The sequence below is a fragment of the Drosophila kikkawai genome, chromosome 2L, assembly GCF_030179895.1.
Source record: "Drosophila kikkawai strain 14028-0561.14 chromosome 2L, DkikHiC1v2, whole genome shotgun sequence".
Classification (NCBI taxonomy): domain Eukaryota; kingdom Metazoa; phylum Arthropoda; class Insecta; order Diptera; family Drosophilidae; genus Drosophila; species Drosophila kikkawai.
Genome location: NC_091728.1, coordinates 12,040,574 through 12,060,315, shown reverse-complemented (window position 1 = coordinate 12,060,315; position 19,742 = coordinate 12,040,574). Strand labels below are relative to the sequence as shown.

Sequence of the window (19,742 nt, the reverse complement as noted above, 5' to 3'; positions counted from 1 at the left end):
AAATTAGCAAAAATGTCCAAAAATTTTGATTTCTTAAAATTTTAAATTTGGTATGCAGTTTTTTTAAAGTAATAAAAACTAACACAAAACTGCTTTCCGAATTGAAATTAATGCTTTTTTGGCTTAGCTATGTTGTATTTTAATTGTTACCTGCAAGGGTATACAAGCTTTGGCTGGCCAAAGTTATCTCTCTTTCGTGTTACATGATGATTTGATTAAGTTTTTAAAAAAAGTGTTCGACAGATGGCTTTGAAATATTTTTACACATTTTTCTTTAAATTCTTTTAAATCCTGTTTATCAGTTGCCTCTAATATTGAGGATGTTGTAAACACTTATCCCACAAACGCCTACATCAAGTATATAATGGCGCAGTTGCACGTCCACTTCAGAATTTATGGCTTGTATTAATCATCTGTAATAATAAAAAATTGTGGTTATCGCCATTTCTGGCGAATTTCGATTTCATCCGAACTTTGCGTTTTATATTTCAGCTGTTCACAATTTTGCAGGTTGAGTTGTTTCGCAGCAAGTTCTTGTTTTCTAAAGGAACTTCACTATATAATATACTTAATTCGTGTGTTTTATTGGAAAAATTCACAAATTTTAATAATCGCTATTATAAAAAATAATTAAATATAGAGTATACAAATTATTTATAAATTTGTTATATAAAAAGAAGTATAATGTAATTAAATCTAACAAATTATATATATGTAAGTACCTTATTTTTCAAGGTCCGATTGACATCTCTGAGTTTATCCTTTAAAGTTCTTGAGCCTTTTTCAGGAGATTCGACCTCCACTAACGACTTGTGGCAGTACTTGAGCCGCTTTTGTTATTGTTTTTCTGGCTTGGTTTTCCCATTTCCCCTCTCTTGTTTTCCCTTTTTTTTCCACTGTTTGTTGTTCATGGGAGCCACCGAGACATAGAAAATGTAAAATTTGTTTGTTTCCTTTCATTGTTGTTGAAAGTTTTTGCAGCTGCTGCAGACAATGCAATGAGTGGGGTCCTGTGTAGGAGCCCCTCTTCGCTCTCTAATTTTATCTCTTGGCCTGCCATGGGGACTGTCTTATTATTAGAGTTTGTCGATTTGTTTGTATTGAAGTCTGCATTGTTGTTCTCCTAGCTGGTCCGAAGGCGGACTTGTGTGTAAGTCCAGCTGGCCCAATAACATTCGATTGCAATAAATTATTCTGCAGCTTTTGTAATTTGTTATGGGAACGACAAATATTGTCGGTAGCATAAAAAATCCATTGAAAACTTGTTTATGCAATGACAGAAGGCATGCTAATGAGGGGGTCCTTGCTTCCTTTCTACCTTACCAGGTATGTACATTTAAGTTAAACTGTGATCTATTAAAAATATTCAAAAATGATAGGGGAATTTAAATAAAAAATATGTGAAATGGGTTCAAGTTGCTAAATATTCTCCACTTCCAGGCTAGGCTACAAATATATAATAGAAAAATTAAGTACATCTGCTTCTGGGCCGCTGCGACTTGCCTATGGCTGAGTCTGATGGCCTACGCGGCGTATGCTTGATCTGCCAGGATGCTGCCTTAGCTCGCTGTCGCTGCGAGTGTGTGGGTTTTTTATGGAAATAATATTCTTGTCAGGATTAAAAAGGATACGTGACCGGAATACGAGTGCAATGTGCAAGCGGAAATGTGGCCGGGGCCAGCAAGGAGCGGAACAAAAAGCGGAAAAAGTAGACAAACAGGAGCCGCAACAGGACTAAAATGTAACTGTCAGACTCGTCGACTTTTGCTATCGTTGTCGCCTGTCGCATATCTGTATCTATGCTTGTGTTTGTATTTGTCTTGCCAGCCCCCTGAGCCACTTCCCCCACCGCCATCATCATCATCATTTTGATGCTTATCCTTGCTTATTGTCCTGTCAGAAAAGCTCGCTGCTCCTTGTTTTTCACTATATTTTTTTTTTGCTCCTTTTAATTTTTAAGAAAGCATATTGTAATTCCGTTGTTTACCTGTTTGGACACACGGATACACGTATTTTTTTGTTAAATCTCGACCGCAGGCGATCCCTGTTCTTTTTTTATGTCAGATTGGAGTGCCAGGGTCCCCTCTTACTGGCTCCTTGCCACTGCACTTAGTCATTTGTGCTGCCATTTGTAATATTCCCTACGCATCCTTGACAGCAGCTTAGGATTCTGGTTGCCACAACTGCTTAGCTATTCGTGACATGTCCTGGGCAATGGCCACGATTGTGATGTATGATTTTCAATTTCACCTACGGCAAGTCCTCTTCTAATTTACTTGGCTTGAAAACAAAAGAGAAAATGGAATACTTTGCTCTGGAGCTTATCCCGGGTTTATCAGGGAGGATTAGCTACGTGTTCTTCAAATATTCGTATTAATTTAAGTTGAGAGAAGTGTTTGGAAAACAAATACATGTCATACTAGTACCACTTTGGTGGGAATCTATACATTTTTAAGTATATTTAATTTATTAGAAAACGCACCATGTCTCATAATTTTGATTAGATTATTACAAGCTAAGTTCTACAAATATCGATTTTAATTATCTTTAACTTTATCTTTTGCAATCACCGGCATTATAAACATGTTTTCTAAGGGATTTAAATATCGTTAACAATAATAAAAATCCCCAAATAACCAAATGTAGGTCAGTCTTATCAATTTAGGCTCGAATATGGGTTAAGAATGAAATCTTATACGAGGAAATATAGAGCAAATCTTGCACTTGATGAACTCGTTCATAGCGTCATCTTTTATTATATTGTGTTTGCATTATGCTTACTGAAATTATATTTCTGATTGCCGTCAGATTGTTAGACGTCGAAGTAACTTTTATTTTCTGCGCTATCTTACACCTATATTAATCTCTATAAATCATTGTTCATTTAAGTAGTTTTTCGTTGGAAACCCATATTTGTTTAGGGACTGGAAAATAGTGCATTCCATCGATCAATAGAAACCCCCTTTATTGATGTTTAGTCAACATTCCGAATACGTTACCCTGACTCAAACAGGCTAAGAGTCGTGTTGATAACGAAATCTTATCTATATCGCCGGCATAAAATCGGCTTTTATTATGGGAAAGAGGCCGATAAATGCGCAGCCATAGGGTGCACTTAAATCAGTTTCCCTTTGGACAGCTTGTCGAACAGTTGTACTGAAATAATAAATCGCGATCGAAATGTGGAAGAAAGTGACTTTCTGTGTGGTCCTTGTGGCCTTTCTGGGTGTTCAGTTTGGTGAGAGAGAAATGTGACACTCTCCTGGAATCCTTACTAATGGAATATTTATTATATCCTTAGCCGATGCGCTGACCTGCTACAGCTGTAACACCGTCGCAGGATGTCGCAACCCCTCGACCCAAACGTGCACCAATGCCACGGCCAATGCCAATAGGGAGTATCTGGCGACGATTCACAGCGATGTGCCTACTGTGAACGGCAGCTTGAGCTTCTTGTGCGCCAATTCCACCTACTACTATTCCCAGAGTATGTATTTACTTGTTCCATAAGTCAGCGAACTATATCTAATCTACGCTTAATTCCGCTAGACAATTCTCACAACTCCGAGTTCCTGGGCTGCGTATTCCCTGCCACGAATATCTGCACGCTGAATTTGACCAACACAGCCAACCAGAATAGCTGGAGCAGGCACTGCTCCACCTGCAACACCGACTACTGCAATCCAGCGGGAACCTTCAGCGGCAGCACCTACACCATCTTGGGATCTGCTGTTGCCCTGCTCCTGGCTAAGATCCTCAGTTAGGCTACCAAAACACAAATTCCAGATGTAATTATTTAAATAAAATAATATTTACCAAACCTTAAATTAAAAAGTGCAAAGAGTTTGACTCAAGTATAACGTTCTTGATAAGTCTGGTATAATGAGTATAATATATTTGGTTGAATAGAGATTTTAAGAAGTCATTGACAGAATACACCGTTGCTATTGCTCACCATTAACCCTCGAGTATATAGCAATGTTTACTCGAACTTTTATCTATCAAATTTTGTATTTTTTTTAAAGGAAGTACGTTTTTTTATGGTTTCAATATAATCATTCAATTGCCCATAAAGTCCAAGTTTTTTAATTCCTTAGAAAAACTAAGGAAATCCTGTGTTGCTTTTATGGTTATTAATGTCAAATTAATAACTTGGAAGATGATAATAAATCTTAATAGCTTGATAAGAATTGCACTTACGACATATTTTTTTAATTTTCAGCTTATTGAATTTGTTTATTTATATATAAGTAAGCTTCACAAACATGTTTAAAAATATAATATGATAATATTAATATGATAATATACCATCCCTGATTGAAAGTAGTCATTGTGAATAAGATTTACTAAATTATCGCTTGAATTGCTTAGAATGACTCAATGTTGGGCATTTTGTTGATTAAACGGTTGCCAAGTAGCTTGGAAGCTTTCAAAACAATTCCCCTTTTCTATTGCTATCAATATTACGTATATGCCAGGTGAATTAAGATTATAAATATACTGCGGCTGGTATATAGATAAGGTAAATAATAATCTATAGATAAGCACTAATCATAAAAAACAGACCGCTCTTTAGTCAGGAATGAAATTGTTAAGCTATGACGAGGCTTCGGATCAGTTGGCTAGGTTTAAAAGAATTAATAGATAATACTTAAAAAACTCCATAATTTTCTTAAGAATATTATGATAATTTAAAATTAGTTTTTTTCTTAGAGTTTAAATCCTTAAAACCCTTGGTCTATAAACCAAATTGAAACATCTTGAATATTTATGATGTCGTCTCGACCAATTCAATTGCCATGGAAAGGGGAAACCCTTTCAATGCCCCATTGAAACTTTTTCGCAATCTCCTAACGCTATAAAAGAGGCGATAATCTTATCTGTAAAAGTACTCAAGCTTATCGCAAGACTCTTCTCCCTGTTGAGTGAGACGCGAAAAGTTAAGAGAAATACCTTATAAAAGAGTGGGTAAAGTCTCAGCATGGTTTAGTCTAAAGCAAAGGGGCTAATAGCTAAGATCGTGTCACTGTGTCTGTAGCCAGTTCAAAAAATATATCTTGCAAAATGAATACAAAGGCAGTAATTGTTAGTGTGCTGGTTGCCATCGTCTGTGTACAGTTTGGTGAGTAATAGGTCAAAAAACTTATACTAGATTTACTAAATTTATATTTATTATAAATTAAAGCCAACTCCCTGGTGTGCTACACCTGCGTTACACCGAAGGACTGCAAGAGCCCCAAGAAAGTAACCTGCACAAATGCGGCTGCCAACGAGACCAGTAACCACCTGGAAGTTTACCACCAGAATGTTCGTAACGCGACCAGCACGCGGTTCGATTGTCTGGCCCTGAAATACACCTGGAGTGAGTAGTTCGAGTCTCGATAAGTCCCAACGAAAATCTCTAAAATGCACACCTCTCTCCAGACAACGATGTGATCCATCAGCTCCATGGCTGTGTCCATCCGGCAGTCGGACCCTGCAGCTTGACCCTGAAGCCGGCCTATGGCCACTACAATAAGACGAAATGTCTGACCTGCTCCGGCGATAAGTGCAACAAGAGTCCCGCCGGAAAGATGAGCAGCAGCACTGTGACCATTGCGGCTAGCGTGTTTGGTCTCTTGCTGGTCAAGATCTATGTGTAGAAGACAAGCCTGTATTAATTTAGTGATGAGCTAAGAACAAGAGATCGGAGTCGTCTGTTAATAAATTAATTCTTTTTTTAGATGTTTTTGTACAACTTTCATGTGCTTCTTATCAAATGGCTCGATTAGATTGACTTCTTGGACTTTCCGTGCGTTCACGTTTTAATATTTCACAAGTCCCTAATCAGTTTTTGATTAAAATTTATGATTGCGTTGATGTGTGGCTCGGCTTAGCTTAGAACTAAGTGCCGAGACATTTTTTGCAAGAATAAAATAAAAAACAAGAAAGGAAGTTAACTTCGGCACGCCGAAGTTTGTATACCCTTGCAGATTGGTTTTCATATTTATATCATAAATTATAATGCCGAAAACAGACACTAAACAGAGTTTCATAACATTTTATCTATACTTATTATGTTTACAGTTTGAAAGTTACAGTTATACATTCCCAGCTTTACATTTTCTCTACATCTACGGATCGCTTCTATGGCAGCTATACACAGAAAAAATTCTGGTGGGTTAAATGAACAATTTCTTTTGGTTGAATAACAGTGAAGCTACTGTCAATGTATTTTGTTGTTGGATTTGGTGACTGCACGACAGTTTATATGACAGTCAATTACAGTCACCCTTACGTACGAGATTCTGTGTGTTTTTTGTTGTTGGCTTTGCGAACTGTCGTGACTGTCAGCTGCAGTCAAAATACTGTAGGTTTTACGTAAAAAGTTTTATGTGTTTCTTTATCTTCTTTGGTATCGTGTATGTATTTTTGCATTACTAAGGTAAGTAACATTAACATTTTATAAGTTTATTAAATATTTTATGAAAATCCATAACTTTTTCTGCCCACTAAAATACTTTCTGGTATAATTCTGGTATATATTTCTAAACTTCTAGTATATTGCAAACGTTTCTTGAAAAAACGATTTCGGGCACACTTAAAAAGCGGCGTCGGTTTCGAGAAGTTGTGCAGCGAAAAGTGAAGTGAAAAAGTTAAAAGTAAAAGTTATGAGTGATATTGACCTTCCTTCTTCTGGAGGAGTGGGATTTCAGAGACTTATTGCCCACATTTCTCGGTAAGTTCCCAAACAATCATTTAAAGATCCGCAATTGGCGAATGTACATATGTATGTATATGTATTTATGCATACATATACATATATGTATGTATGTACATATGCAAGTACACGTACGCCGCTGATCGCAAGAAGTAACGCTTTTAAAAGTAAAGTTAGTGTACAGATTAAAATATATACATATGTACATATATGCATATATGTAAAATCTTATATTTGGCACTGATCTTTGATTGCCTCTCTTTATTTTACAATTTAAATAGCGATCAGCGGACATGTACATGCATGCAAATGTATTTTTTGGCTTCTTGTTGACTTGCGATGGCAACCATCTCAGGCGAGTGCGAGCAAGATAGCTGGCACTGACATCCAAAAACCGTTTGTTTTATATCTTATTATGATATACATATATAATTAAATCTTTTATACTTTTCTATTTTGTTTTCAGGTGAGAGTATACACATGTAACTATAAAACATAACTATGTAAATGGAATCAACAAAATGTAAGTAAAATATTTGGCCGTTTTCTATTAATTTTAATAAACAAATTTACTTAAATCAATTTTTATTTCAGAAAAGCTATAGTCGAGACAAAAGTACCAGTTCGGATGTGAAATATGGACTAATATATATTTGTGAGTATTGATAATCATCGTTTGACTTAATATTTATTTATTAATAAATTTACAATTTTAATATTTAATTTATTTATTCATCATATAGGAAATATATATATATAAGTCCATAATATTATTAATTAAGACCCTCTGTAAATATTTTTAAAGAATAAGTAATTAAAAAAATATTATTAATTAAGACCCTCTGTAAATATTTTTAAAGAATAAGTAATTAAAAAAATACTATTAAAATTTTAAAATAATTTTTGGTTTTATTTTGGTGGTAATATGAACTGCAATTACTGTAGTCGGGGGTAGTCTACAGTAAAATAGTAAAATAGTGTATTTCACAATTTTCGTGGTTTGGCGCTTTTTAACCGCAAAATCGTGGTTCCATTTACTGTAGAGCAGTACATGTTACGTAACGCGTTACGTCGTTATACTGCAGCGTACAGTTCATGGAACCCAAGATTTTGGTTGTTACCTTTTAACCCACGAAATGGTTAGATTTACCCACGATAATTTTTTCTGTGTATGATATAGTCGTCCGATTTTCATAAAATTTATACCAAAATTCTGATAAAATACCAGAAGCTCATGTCTCAAATTAGATTTAAAATTTTTTTCTAATATTTTAACTTTTTTTTTAGATTTTTAAAATTTTTTTTAGAATTTAAAAAATTTTTTTAAATATTTTAACTGCCAAATTTGAATTTGAATTTAACTGTCAAATTTGAATTTGAATTTAACGACGATCAATTTCAGTGTGCCCAGGTGCAGTTGTAAAATAAAACCTAAATTTGGATTCAAAAGGTTTGAGTCTGCGCTAACTTTCGCCGGCTCCGAAATGGTTTGAAACTTGGACAAAATTTACAATATGGTCACACTGGCACGTTTTTTGTGGCCCAAAGTTTTTATAACAGTTTATACCAGTTTTCAGTTGCTTGCTGCTGATTTCTGTTCGCCTGGTATCCCAATTTGGGAAACGGGCAATTTGCATGGAAATGTTCGGAAATTTGGATTGGCTGCTGTAGGGATGTTATTGTAAAAAGGTTGTTGTTGCCATAAGCTGTTGTTGTCAGCAACAAATAGGTATAAATGCATAAAATGAAATATAACAGTTTATGCCAATTATTATTTTTGCCCAAATGTTTTTATAACAGTTTATACCAGTTTTCAGTTGCTTGCTGCTGGTTTCTGTTCGCCTGTTACCCCAGTTTGGAAAGCGGCCAAATCGAATGAAAAAATTTGCTCACTTGCATCAGTGATGCTCATCTCCATCAGTGATGCTCACTTCCATCAGTGATGTTCACTTCCATCAGTGATGCTCACTTCCATCAGTGATGTTCACTTCCATCAGTGATGCTCACTTCCATCAGTGATGCTCACTTCCATCAGTGATGCTCACTTCCATCAGTGATGCTCACTTCCATCAGTGATGCTCACTTCCATCAGTGATGCTCACTTCCATCAGTGATGCTCATCTGCATCAGTGATGCTCATCTAGCTATATTGCAATATTGGGAGGCTATAAAATCGGGCTTAATGGCAGTGATGCTCATCTGGCTATATTGCAATATTGGGAGGCTATAAAATCAGACTTTGCATCAGTGATGCTCATGTAGCTATTTTGCAATATTGGGAGGCAATATATCAGACGTAATAGCAGTGATGCCCATCTAGCTATATTTCTTTATTGGGACAAAATAGATAGATGAGCATCACTGATGCAAAGTCAGATTCAGTGTGCCCAGGTGCATTTAACCAACATTTTAGCCAAAAAATGTACAATATGGTCACATCTGGTTTGAGTCTTCGCTTACTCCAAGATCAATGGTTCGAAACTTGGACTTTTTTTTAACAGTTTATACCAGTTTTCAGTTGCTTGCTGCTGGTTTCTGTTCGCCTGTTACCCCAATTTGGGAAACTGGCAATTTGCATGGAAAATTTCAGAAATTTGTATGGACTGCTGCAGGGATGTTGTTGTAAAGGGGCTGTTGTTGCCATCAAGCTGTTGTTGTCGGCAACAAATAGGTATAAATGCATAAAATGAAATATAACAGTTTATACCAATTATTATATTTGCCCAAAAGTTTTTATAACAGTTTATACCAGTTTTCAGTTGCTTGCTGCTGGTTTCTGTTCGCCTGTTACCCCAGTCTGGAAAGCGGCCAAATTGAAAGAAAAATTTTGCTCACTTGCATCTGTGATGCTCATTAGCATTATTAAAAAATTAAAGCATACTTTTGGGGTTTTCTATTAAAAACGTGGCATCTTTTAGGCGGAAGTTCAGATTACAGTTTGATAAGCACTGGTCCAAGTGAGCTTCAACTTTTACAGTTTGACAAGCACTTTTCGGATAATATAAAATGGCCATATCTAAAAAATGGTGAAAAAATGTTGAAAAACAGCTAAGTTATAATTTTTTTTCTAAAAATTTATCGATCATTTGTATGGGAGCTATATGATATAGTCGTCCGATCCGGTCCGTTCCGACATATATAGCAGTGAGAGTATATATAAGACTATATGCAAAGTTTCATTCAGATAGCTTTAAAACTGAGGGACTAGTTTGCGTAGAAACGGACAGACGGACAGACGGACGGACAGACGGACGGACAGACGGACGGACAGACGGACAGACGGACATGGCTAGATCGGCTCGGCTGTTGATGCTGATCAAGAATATATATACTTTATAGGGTCGGAAAGGTCTCCTTCACTGCGTTGCAAACTTTTGACTGAAATTATAATACCCTGCAAGGGTATAAAAAACCTAGGTAGTAGATGAATCAACAAGCTAATACTATTTATAATCGACGTCTTAAAGAGTTTCCAGCTTGTAGCTTTTAAAATTCAAGAGTCCTAATGTCATTTGAGTAGACGTTTAAAATTTAAAGTACGCTAACATTTCCGATTTGTCATTATGAACATTTAGTATGTGGTAAAAATTTGCCTGTCTTATTGGTCGCCCGGAAATGATTTGGCCAATGGAAAGACTGTCGCCTCTTCGGGTTGCAGCATTAGTCATCGAGGGAACTCTCCACATTTCAGACTGTCACTTAAATTGGCAAACTATCCCAGGGAAAGATGGCAAAGTACGGAAAACATGAATAAATCTTTAATATTGTTGCCGGCCGCCTAAAAGGCTGCCACACTTTTGCCTGTCGAACATCATCCGCTGGGCCGTGTTGGAGCTGCAGTCGGGCATTTAATTGATTGATTGTTGCTCGTCTATGTCTGCATCGATTTGGCCATGTTCCCCGTCCCGTTTGAGCCCCTTTTGGCTGTTTCATAACCAAATCGGAGGGCCATTCCCTACCTTCGGCGCCCATCATCTCCTGTTCCGTTATCAAATCGACTTCGTGGCTCTGTGCGCCATGTTGTTGCTGCTGCCAATTAGTGTTGGTGCGTCATCTGTGTGTGCCATATGAGTGTGTGTGTGGGTGCAGTCATGTGTGTCCCAGTGTGTGTGTGCTTGCCATCAATTAATTTTTGTATTGTTGTAACCAAGCTTTTTTTTCGGATTTTTGCTGCACTCGTTGGGTTACGTGGGGGAATCCCTGTTGACTGATTGGTTTCTTTTCGATTCAATTGTTTTCCGTGTGTGAGGGGAATGGGAATGGATGTGTTTCCTAAACAAAGTTATGGTTATGGATTAGACATCCGGTGTGGGGTGAACAAAGCCAGCGTAGGTGTTTCTTTACATCGATACAAGGTCGTCATACAAAAATATGAAAACTATAAATATACTTTCAGATATGTATTTTTAACAAGACAACAATATGTATAGCTCCATATCCTCTATGTTATTATTATATGTTATTATTTATTGTAAATACTTTTATTTTATATAAAAACCCCATCTATTGATAGCTAAATTTCCTCTACTAAAAACCATAAGAACCGTATCCCCACTTGTCTCCACAACTCCGATTGCTATGCTCCCCCTTCAGTTTCCGAAACTTCCGAGAAACTCCCAGAAACTAAATTAAGTTCAACTTCAACTACAAAATGTACATTTGATTTATGCATTGAGAGACCGTGGACCGAGCCCACCACCCAACGGCAGGACCCCACTCCTCGGGAAACGTAGACGGGAACCCTCTGATAACTAAGCCAAACCTATTCAACTTTCACGTTCGCATTGTTTGCACGAGCACGAAAAGTTATTAAGATGCATAGACGTGATTTTGCATGTTTTAAAAAAGAATACATAATGCCACAGATGAAGCTGGGAATAGGGGGCGGAATCAGAGGGGGAGACTGGGATCTTGACTTGCACTTTAAGTACTCTTAATTTACTAAACAAATTTTCAGCGCTACGACCCAAAATGTTGCATTCAAGAGGCCAAAAATGGAGGCCCGAAACTTACTCGAAAACTCCCCCCGCAAAGACAAACTCATTGACATGCCTGAGACACGAATTGAATTAAAAGTTTGGGCTTTTCCGCGGAAATAGAATAACGAGAAGTTTCATTGTTTGGCTCCCGCTAAAAAAGTTTGCCGCATTTAAATTGATTTGTAATTCGCGGTTAATTTCATTTTTTTGTACCTTCTCCTCCTCGTTCGTTGGTCACTTTTATTCAAGTTAAAATGGTTAGTTTTTGTTCCCTTTTTCCATTTTATTAATATTGTAATTTGGCACGGAATGCCTGACAGTTATTTGGCGTTGCAGTGAATGAATGTTGCAAATTAAATCTGTATTAAAATTTAAAATTGCCGCAAAATGTCTGCGGTGTGGCTAGGCGCTTTGGGAAGTTTTGGAATTTAAATCAAAGAAGGCTATTTGAATAATGATGCTGAAATGACATGCTGACATTAAAGGTAGAACAAATAATTGAACATTTTGCATAAATTTCGATTTCATTGTTCACAGAATTATTAATAGGCATCTATGAATTATTCACATTCCCATTAATTTTTGTACTTAAATATTCAAGAAATAATCTAAGCCCAACGCTCAGTTCAATTAGCATAAATAGCTTTGTGATTTTAAATCTATTAGCTTGGCGTTTAATTTTTTGATAGTTTATTTTTGAATAATAAACATATGAATATATCTGCAGAAATAAAAAGAAAGTTCAAAATATTTATTTATATTTCCTTGTCTGTTTATTCTGATTTTGTCCAGCTTCCAGGCGACTCGAAGTTCAATTGTTTTGCCAAAAATCAGGACAAATTCGAAGAAGGCCAATAAAATAGTGCAAACACCTTAAACACACAAATGTTTAATAAAAGACAAATAAATCAGCAGGAAAACTCACAATGTTTCTATTGTCCTTTGATTATTTTATACTCTTTATATGCATGTGACATGAGAATAAATATGTGGGCAGTAAACATTCGAACCTGGTGAATTCATAATTTATGACAAGCAGCTTAAATGTAAGCACCAAGTATTTGTAAATGAAAAGTGAAAATCTTTACTAAGAATACGGTAAATTTCCATTTAATCTGGACTGAAATCTGTTGGCCACAAATGCTGTGAAACTACTTGAAAATTATTATTGTAATATTTGCCCCAAAACGTTTATCACATTGTCACAAAGTGCACAATAACGAGCTGGGAGGAAGGGTCGGCTTTTGGGTTTTGTTGAGAGATTAGCAAAATGTCTTTAGTGTTGCTGCAGCCAGTGGAAGGCTTGGTTGCTCCTTTTGGTTTCGGTTTCGGATTTGTTTGTAAGTCATTAGCAATATATTCGGCTTATTTGTTGGTGATTTAACGATGACACAGCAAACTTTATTATTAAGGTAATGGTCTGGTGGGGTTGAAGCTAATGATTTTCCAATTTTGTGTTATCTAAGCGTATGTTAAATAGTTGGAAGATGGTTCATGTCAATGTCTTTGGGGTTTATGCAGAACAAGTAAAAACATATCTATAAATTACCGAATAATTTTATTCAAATTTTTATGATTTTACTTCGTTCACAGCTTATAGCTTCATAACCAGAAATGACTCTGGGACTTAGTTCAGTATGATTTAATCCAAAGGAATGAAGAATGGCTCACTGGCTGTAGCCCCACCTCGTGTCCATCCCTCTTGCACAACTTGCAGAATTTATGCATGACAGCAGCATGACTTAATCCTTGCCGAGGCGCCAACGTGAGCTGTCAGATGACGGGAGAAAGTGCGAGAGATTTTCTAGGGACAGGGATTTGCAGGGTGTCGTGTTTGTTATTAGGAAACAATCGCTGGAGCAAAACATGGCTGCAGTCTTCGAATGCTTATGTTATTATTTACACCAAAATCCGAACCGATAAACAAAAACAGGAAGCCACTTGATTTAATTCATACGAGCAGAAGGTTGCATTTTAATTAGCTTGCAAATCCTGGCAGCGCCACCTCTTAAGCAGAAAATCGAACATTATTCGCATCGTCAAAGGTGTCACTTCATACTGATATTATTCTTATTTCTTTTTCAACATTTAAGCATATTAAAAGTGAAATGCAGGAAAAAATTAAAATATTAAGACACAGAGAGTGGGAAAAATTCGTATTGGAAACGACAATGAAAAATCGCTGCCGCATATGTTCGACAAAAACCTGACATTATTGACTGTTAATATCCTGAAAAACACAGACAGAAGAGTTTTATTTTTTTGTGGAAGAAGTGTGGATACCCTTACTTATATATGCATTAATTATACTATAATAGGTTGTATAGTTGAAAATATCTTGTTGTTTTAAATATATATTTGGGAGAACTTTTCATACGTTAAGTTGAGTCATAAAGTTTAATTTGTTAGAAAATTACGTGGGGTTACTGTTATTTATTTATTTATTTTGTTTATTTAATAGTTCCTTGCTTATTTTTAATACGTTTTTAAAGAAACCCCAAATAAGGAAGCTGTACATATTAAAATAAATAAATAAAATTTACAAAATAATTTTAAAGACGTCCTTGACAAATTCACATTCACTTATTCACAATACCCGCTAGAGTAGGGTACGTTTAAATCGATCTGGGTGCAACATTTCAATAACTGAAACGCCAATTAAAATTGTACAATGGGTTCTCGGTCAGGCAGAGACTCCAAACAAAAAAAAAAAAAGGAAAAATTAAAAAAAGAAACATTCGTGGGGCGGTGGGAAGAACAAAAAATAACACTGGACGAATGTCAGTTAAACGAACAAACAGCAAAAAACAAACACAAGCAGACATCTGCATTGGCCATGGTTGACACCCAGCCACACTCCCACCTCCACGCTCACTCCACCGTGTGCATATATATCTATATGAATATGTAAGGGCAGCCGGGAAGGTCTCACACACGCGTGCCGGCTCTCATATCCTCCGACCTGGCACATATCCTGTACCGAGCCGTTACGCGCCTGGTAATTGGTATTGTTTGCCTGAACGCGTGTCCACTCTCCGGAAATGGCCAGGGTAGCCACCCACACTCGTGATGCTATCGAAAATACAAAATGGGAACCGATGCAACTGCCCAAAAGGGGGGCCGAGTTGGCGGACAGCCGGAGAATGCATAAACAAGCAACTAGCGACTATTAATTTTCAATTATAAAGATGCGTCAGGACGGAGAGTTGGCAGCGTGGGGTACAGTTGTGCCGGGAAGTCAACAGAATGCCGGAAGTGCGGGTCAGCGGCCTGTCACTTTCCCTTTCGGCGACAGCTGTCACAATATTTGTCAGAAAACGTTGACAGAACTGCCACGATATGGGTCAGCAGCAGCAATGGGCGGCATATGGGGAGTAGAATACTGCATCGTTTGACTGTGTGCTGTCGAGATGCTCTTAAAGAATTATACAATGATAGTCTCCGTAACGATGCACCAACAACGAGGCCAGGGAATTTATATTCTTTGGCTCTGCCATTAATTATTTTACCCACATATTCAATTACCAATGGCCACACATCATTATCTTAACAGTTGGCATTACATATTCCGATCCCGATGCCACCCACTTTTAACAGTGGCAACCTTGGGTTGTATCCAACTCGTTGGACTCGGAACATGTTGGCCGTTGGAACCGAACCATCTCAGCGACTTAAACATTCCCTTAGTTCCGCTCGGAACTGCCAGGATAACGCAAGGACTGCGCTTCTCTGGGCTCTCCTGGTCTATGGCGGTCCTCGGGGCGTATGTGTTACTTGCATCGTTTTTGTGTGCATCTCTTGCCTGCCAAATTAAATTGTGGACTCCCTTTTCATTGCATATGCTACATATACGTCCCTATTAAACCCACATCGCACACACACACTACCGCATTTTATTTCATTAGCGCGTAAAATTCCTTTTAATTAATATATATAAAATTGTTGCTGCTGTCGGTCAGCAGTGGCTCCGTCTACTTGGGGTTCAATTTGTGGAACACAGCCCCAGACATGGCCCCCTGCCCTGCCTCTCCGGGGGCTCCCTGGCTCCCTGCATTTTATTTCATTTTTGCTTGAGCATAAAATGTTGAAAGCAGCCGCTGGACGTGCGCAGCATGTTTAATTATCTCCAAATGTGGATGCGGATGCGAGTGTGCGAAAGTGTGGATATGTGTCGAGTAGGGCGACGGACGGCGTCCTGTGGTTGCGGCTCATGTGGTCAGTGTTTCAAGTCCAAGCTTAATGACCCGGCTCTGGATCTGGGTCTGTTTAGTTGCCATTAAATTGCACATGAACTTGTTGGCTGTAATTCGAAATGGTGCAGAAATTTCAAATGGAATTAAGAGTTGGGGGATGCCCAGATTAAGTTGATTAGGGTAACTTTAAAAAGCTTTTCATAAAATTCCATAGTTGCACATGAAGTATCTAGTTATTTAATAAATCTCGAATATTGGTAGTTGTTTTTAAAGCTACAGCCTCAGCAACATTTTACCCGAGCCCTGCAGATGAGTTTCATTTTCTAGTTCTCACTTTGCTGCATAATTTGCAAAACAAATTGAAAAACACTTGCCATGCATTGCTTACACGAAGGTATATTGTTCTTCTAGTTTGTCTACAGAAAGAATTTGCATATCCCAGCAGTTGTGGGAACTGAAAATTTGACTAACTTAACTAGGACTTTATCTGCTCTCCCTTGCTTTTATTTAACAGAGATTGTTTTCCTTAAGCTTAAAGTTTTTCATGGGACTTAAATTTTGTTTTAATGGTCAAGCGGCTTAAGCTTGTACTTGTTAGACATTGTTGGTAAGTAATATTATAGCCAAAGATTCATGCTTCAGGCCTTTAACAAAGGATAAATAAGAAATATTTTGGATAAGATGTTTTAAAATTATATTGAATCTTGAATTTTCATATTTTACAATAATAACACACTCAGTGGAGGATCAAATCGAAATTCTTCTGATAATTAAAACCTTTTTGAGATTTTTCTTTGCACTTTAAAATTGTAATTATTAAATCGCCAACTTAAGGATTTAAAAATACCCTGCGTTCCTGGAGTCGTTGATATCTAAAAAATTGGTATGCAAGTCCGACTTTCTAGCGTCTAAAGCGTCGTTTCTCCGCGGCGTTGTTTTTTCTCTCCCGTTTTTTTGACCGACAATATTAATATGAATGACTGTCATGCCTTGGTGTTGGTGTCCCTGCCTGGGTGTGCGTATAATTATGTGGATGTGTGTGTGTGCAGCCGAACGTTAAATGTGCACGTGACAAGCGTGTAATGAGGAAGTCTTCGGTCCTCGGTTTTCGGTCTTCGGTCTCCGCTCGTCTAGGATGGCAGCCTGGCTGGATGGCAGGATAGCCGGCCAATATATATCGGGATGTGCACCATATATATGAGGCAATGTCGTGCCATGTTACGCATATATCCGACTCTACATATATTTCAATCATTTTAAGTGTGTTTGTGTTACGACGTCAGCAGGACAGAGATGCCACCGCAGGATAGTCCGGCTCCAGCACCCGAGACCAGGGTGCCGCCCGTGTCCTGGTTTCGTTGTCGTCTGAAAATTGGACAATGATTTATGAGGCGTTAAGTCAAACTTCATATTAATTTCATTTCGTTTTCAACCAGCACACTGTCCGCCTCCCAGCGGCTGCTTTAAAGTTGAAAATGAGCGCACATGAGGACACGTAAGCAACGAGAATAAAAGCCAGTCAAGAAGGATAAAATCCGTCTGAGCATTCGATAGCTAGGCGAATGAAGGTAACCGGAAAACGTGTTGTGAATTTATGGAATGCTACCTCCGAAGCTGAACAACGAATTGAGTATGTTCTCTATGCTATGATTGGAAAATAAAGTGTGGTAAGTATTATCTATAGCGAAGTAACTTGGGAGATCCTTGCTAAACAAAGTTATTAGATTGCAAAAAACTATTTCAGGTTAAAGAGTATGAAATAGTATGCAATTCTTTGCCTCTCTTAAATATTTACCTTAATTTTAGGTACAAATTTTCTCAAAAAGAAAGAAAGAACATTCAATTCGGTCTTTCAATTCTCTGCCAAATAAATAACTTTACAAAACCATACCATACACACACTTAAGCATTTCAAAATTTCGTTCGACGTATTTTGGGCTCTGTGGCCCTTTTCTCCCTCAAGCATAATCATATTTTCTGCCAACAATTGTATAACATGTGTAATTTGAGCATTTCATTCATTCATTCATACATTTATTCGTTCGCACTCAGACACAGACACGTCCGAACACACACACACACACACTCACACGCACTCTGTGTATGTGTGTGCTGGGCTGTGAAAATAACTTGTGGCATGCTTTGAGGCGTTTGTGCGGGTTGCCAGGACTTTGAGCACTCACTCCCGTTTTCACCCAGCATTCTCCAGTGGTTTTTGCCTTTTTCACACTCCCCTGCTTCCCTGCTCCTGGCTCCTGTCTCTGGTTATTGGCCAGTGAAGCGTTAACCATGGTCAATAAAAAATTTATTTAGACAACCACAACGGCAACACAAATTTTTGCTGTTTTCTGATATAAAAAAATATTATCCTCAGTTGGAAATATTTTTTGGCAGGCAACACAACATGGCAGCACAAAAAATACTTGTAAATTCTGCCTTCTCTCCTCCCGGCTCTGGGCTTGATGGTGTCGAGTGTTGGCATTTGATTTATTTGGGGCGTTTAAATATTTCAAATAATTCATATTTTATTGACTAGGCACGACCGCTGGCAGGGGAAGCGGCGGGGCAAAGGAGCATTTCAAACTCTCTGGCCAGAGCAATTAAACTGTATTGTGCACTTCGTGTGTTAATTCAATTTGGTTTGCAAATTTTTCAAAGCAAATTTTGGTTTAGTGCCTGATTGAGGGCTCGTTTTTCTTTTATTATTTGTGGAAAATGTGTTCATTCAAATATCACAGGCGACATATCGCACTGAATTAACGAACCATTTGCCCAAACTATAATTTAAATAGGTGAAATATCCAGGCATAAGATCTGGTTGCCATAAACTTAAATCGTTTGACAAATTGCCAAACAGGGGAGAAACACTTGAAGCTGGCAAACAATTAAACAAACCAAGAAACAAACGGCAGGCAAACAATAAATGCATTTTGTGTTGCATTTTCTGGCCAACGAGAATGTCTCCAGGGTCAATTTCAAATGCATTTACACAGCCACAAACACAGACGCACAACAATCGCACTCACACAGCAACACTCAAAATATAGATTAGTGTAATTACTATACCATGGAAAATGACGTCGACATGAACATGGCAAACGGCTCAAGGGCATTTCCACTCCATTGGGGATGAAATCGATGGGGCTGCGATGGCCTGGCATGGCATTAGGTTGGGCGGGGCTGCATGGATCGGGAATTCTGCTTTTGATTTCATTTCATTACGCATTTGCAATTTCAACTATGAATAATTGAAAATGTGCATTGCATACTTTAAGGCCCAATTTGGCATTACAATCGGGGAGAGCTGTTGTTGCAGTTGCAGCTACGATTGATGTTTTCGGCTAATTCAGCCGAAATATGCTTATTACGCATTAAAACTAATTAAGCATGAACTCTATTTGACAAATGCCGCCTGGCCAACACCCCCCCCCGCAGCCCCTGTGGACCGGAGAAGTTCGGGTCCGGCTTGTTTATGCTCAAAATCTGATTGATGGCAGCCGGTCGAACTTTCCTGGCATTTAACTTTGATTTATAGAAATTAGTCAGCTTAATTGGGCCTCGATTTCAGATATGATAATGTAGCAATTGAGCCAGGAGCTCCATGCCCTGCCGCCAGCCTCCGCTTTACTTACCTTAATGGGTCTTAATTGCCATTTCTGCAGGACTCTTCAATTACCAGGCCATTAGGTGCGAGTGTCAAGTGGAATGATACAAAAAAACAAAGGGGAAAAACGTGAGAAACGGAAATTCCGACTGGAAATTACTTCCAACACACAGAATATAATTTATTATATATTCTAGTGTATTATTCCTTTGGATTTACACTCTTAAAACTGAAAAATATGGAAAGATAGCTCTAATTTGATGAAA

At 37.8% G+C, this 19,742-nt stretch overlaps 2 protein-coding genes and 1 long non-coding RNA gene across 3 annotated transcripts; all 3 read left to right on the top strand.

The window, feature by feature from the left end:
- Positions 1–3,095: 3,095 nt before the first annotated feature.
- On the top strand, positions 3,096–3,834 carry LOC108082719 (lymphocyte antigen 6B). The gene is made up of 3 exons (XM_017178226.3): positions 3,096–3,238; positions 3,302–3,487; positions 3,550–3,834. Exons 1-3 carry the CDS (start codon positions 3,181–3,183, stop codon positions 3,762–3,764), a joined length of 459 nt encoding a protein of 152 aa, XP_017033715.1. The 5' UTR covers positions 3,096–3,180; the 3' UTR covers positions 3,765–3,834.
- A 1,160-nt stretch (positions 3,835–4,994) lies between these two features.
- LOC108082720 (uncharacterized) lies at positions 4,995–5,722 on the top strand. The gene is made up of 3 exons (XM_017178227.3): positions 4,995–5,122; positions 5,186–5,362; positions 5,425–5,722. Exons 1-3 carry the CDS (start codon positions 5,065–5,067, stop codon positions 5,640–5,642), a joined length of 453 nt encoding a protein of 150 aa, XP_017033716.1. The 5' UTR covers positions 4,995–5,064; the 3' UTR covers positions 5,643–5,722.
- Positions 5,723–6,561: 839 nt separating this feature from the next.
- Positions 6,562–7,572, top strand: LOC108082732 (uncharacterized). The gene is made up of 4 exons (XR_001770997.3): positions 6,562–6,718; positions 7,167–7,223; positions 7,295–7,355; positions 7,444–7,572. It is a non-coding gene; the product is annotated as an uncharacterized lncRNA (long non-coding RNA).
- The last annotated feature ends 12,170 nt before the right edge of the window (positions 7,573–19,742 follow it).

What these genes read in the sequence shown, in the direction of transcription:
- LOC108082719 (XM_017178226.3), top strand. Translation starts at nt 3,181, where the DNA reads ATGTGGAAGAAAGTGACTTTCTGTGTGGTCCTTGTGGCCTTTCTGGGT. An exon ending in CTTTCTGGGTGTTCAGTTTG is followed by an intron (nt 3,239 to 3,301) that starts GTGAGAGAGAAA and finishes TTATATCCTTAG; the next exon opens with CCGATGCGCTGACCTGCTAC. An exon ending in CACCTACTACTATTCCCAGA is followed by an intron (nt 3,488 to 3,549) that starts GTATGTATTTAC and finishes TAATTCCGCTAG; the next exon opens with ACAATTCTCACAACTCCGAG.
- LOC108082720 (XM_017178227.3), top strand. Translation starts at nt 5,065, where the DNA reads ATGAATACAAAGGCAGTAATTGTTAGTGTGCTGGTTGCCATCGTCTGT. An exon ending in CATCGTCTGTGTACAGTTTG is followed by an intron (nt 5,123 to 5,185) that starts GTGAGTAATAGG and finishes TATAAATTAAAG; the next exon opens with CCAACTCCCTGGTGTGCTAC. An exon ending in GGCCCTGAAATACACCTGGA is followed by an intron (nt 5,363 to 5,424) that starts GTGAGTAGTTCG and finishes ACCTCTCTCCAG; the next exon opens with ACAACGATGTGATCCATCAG.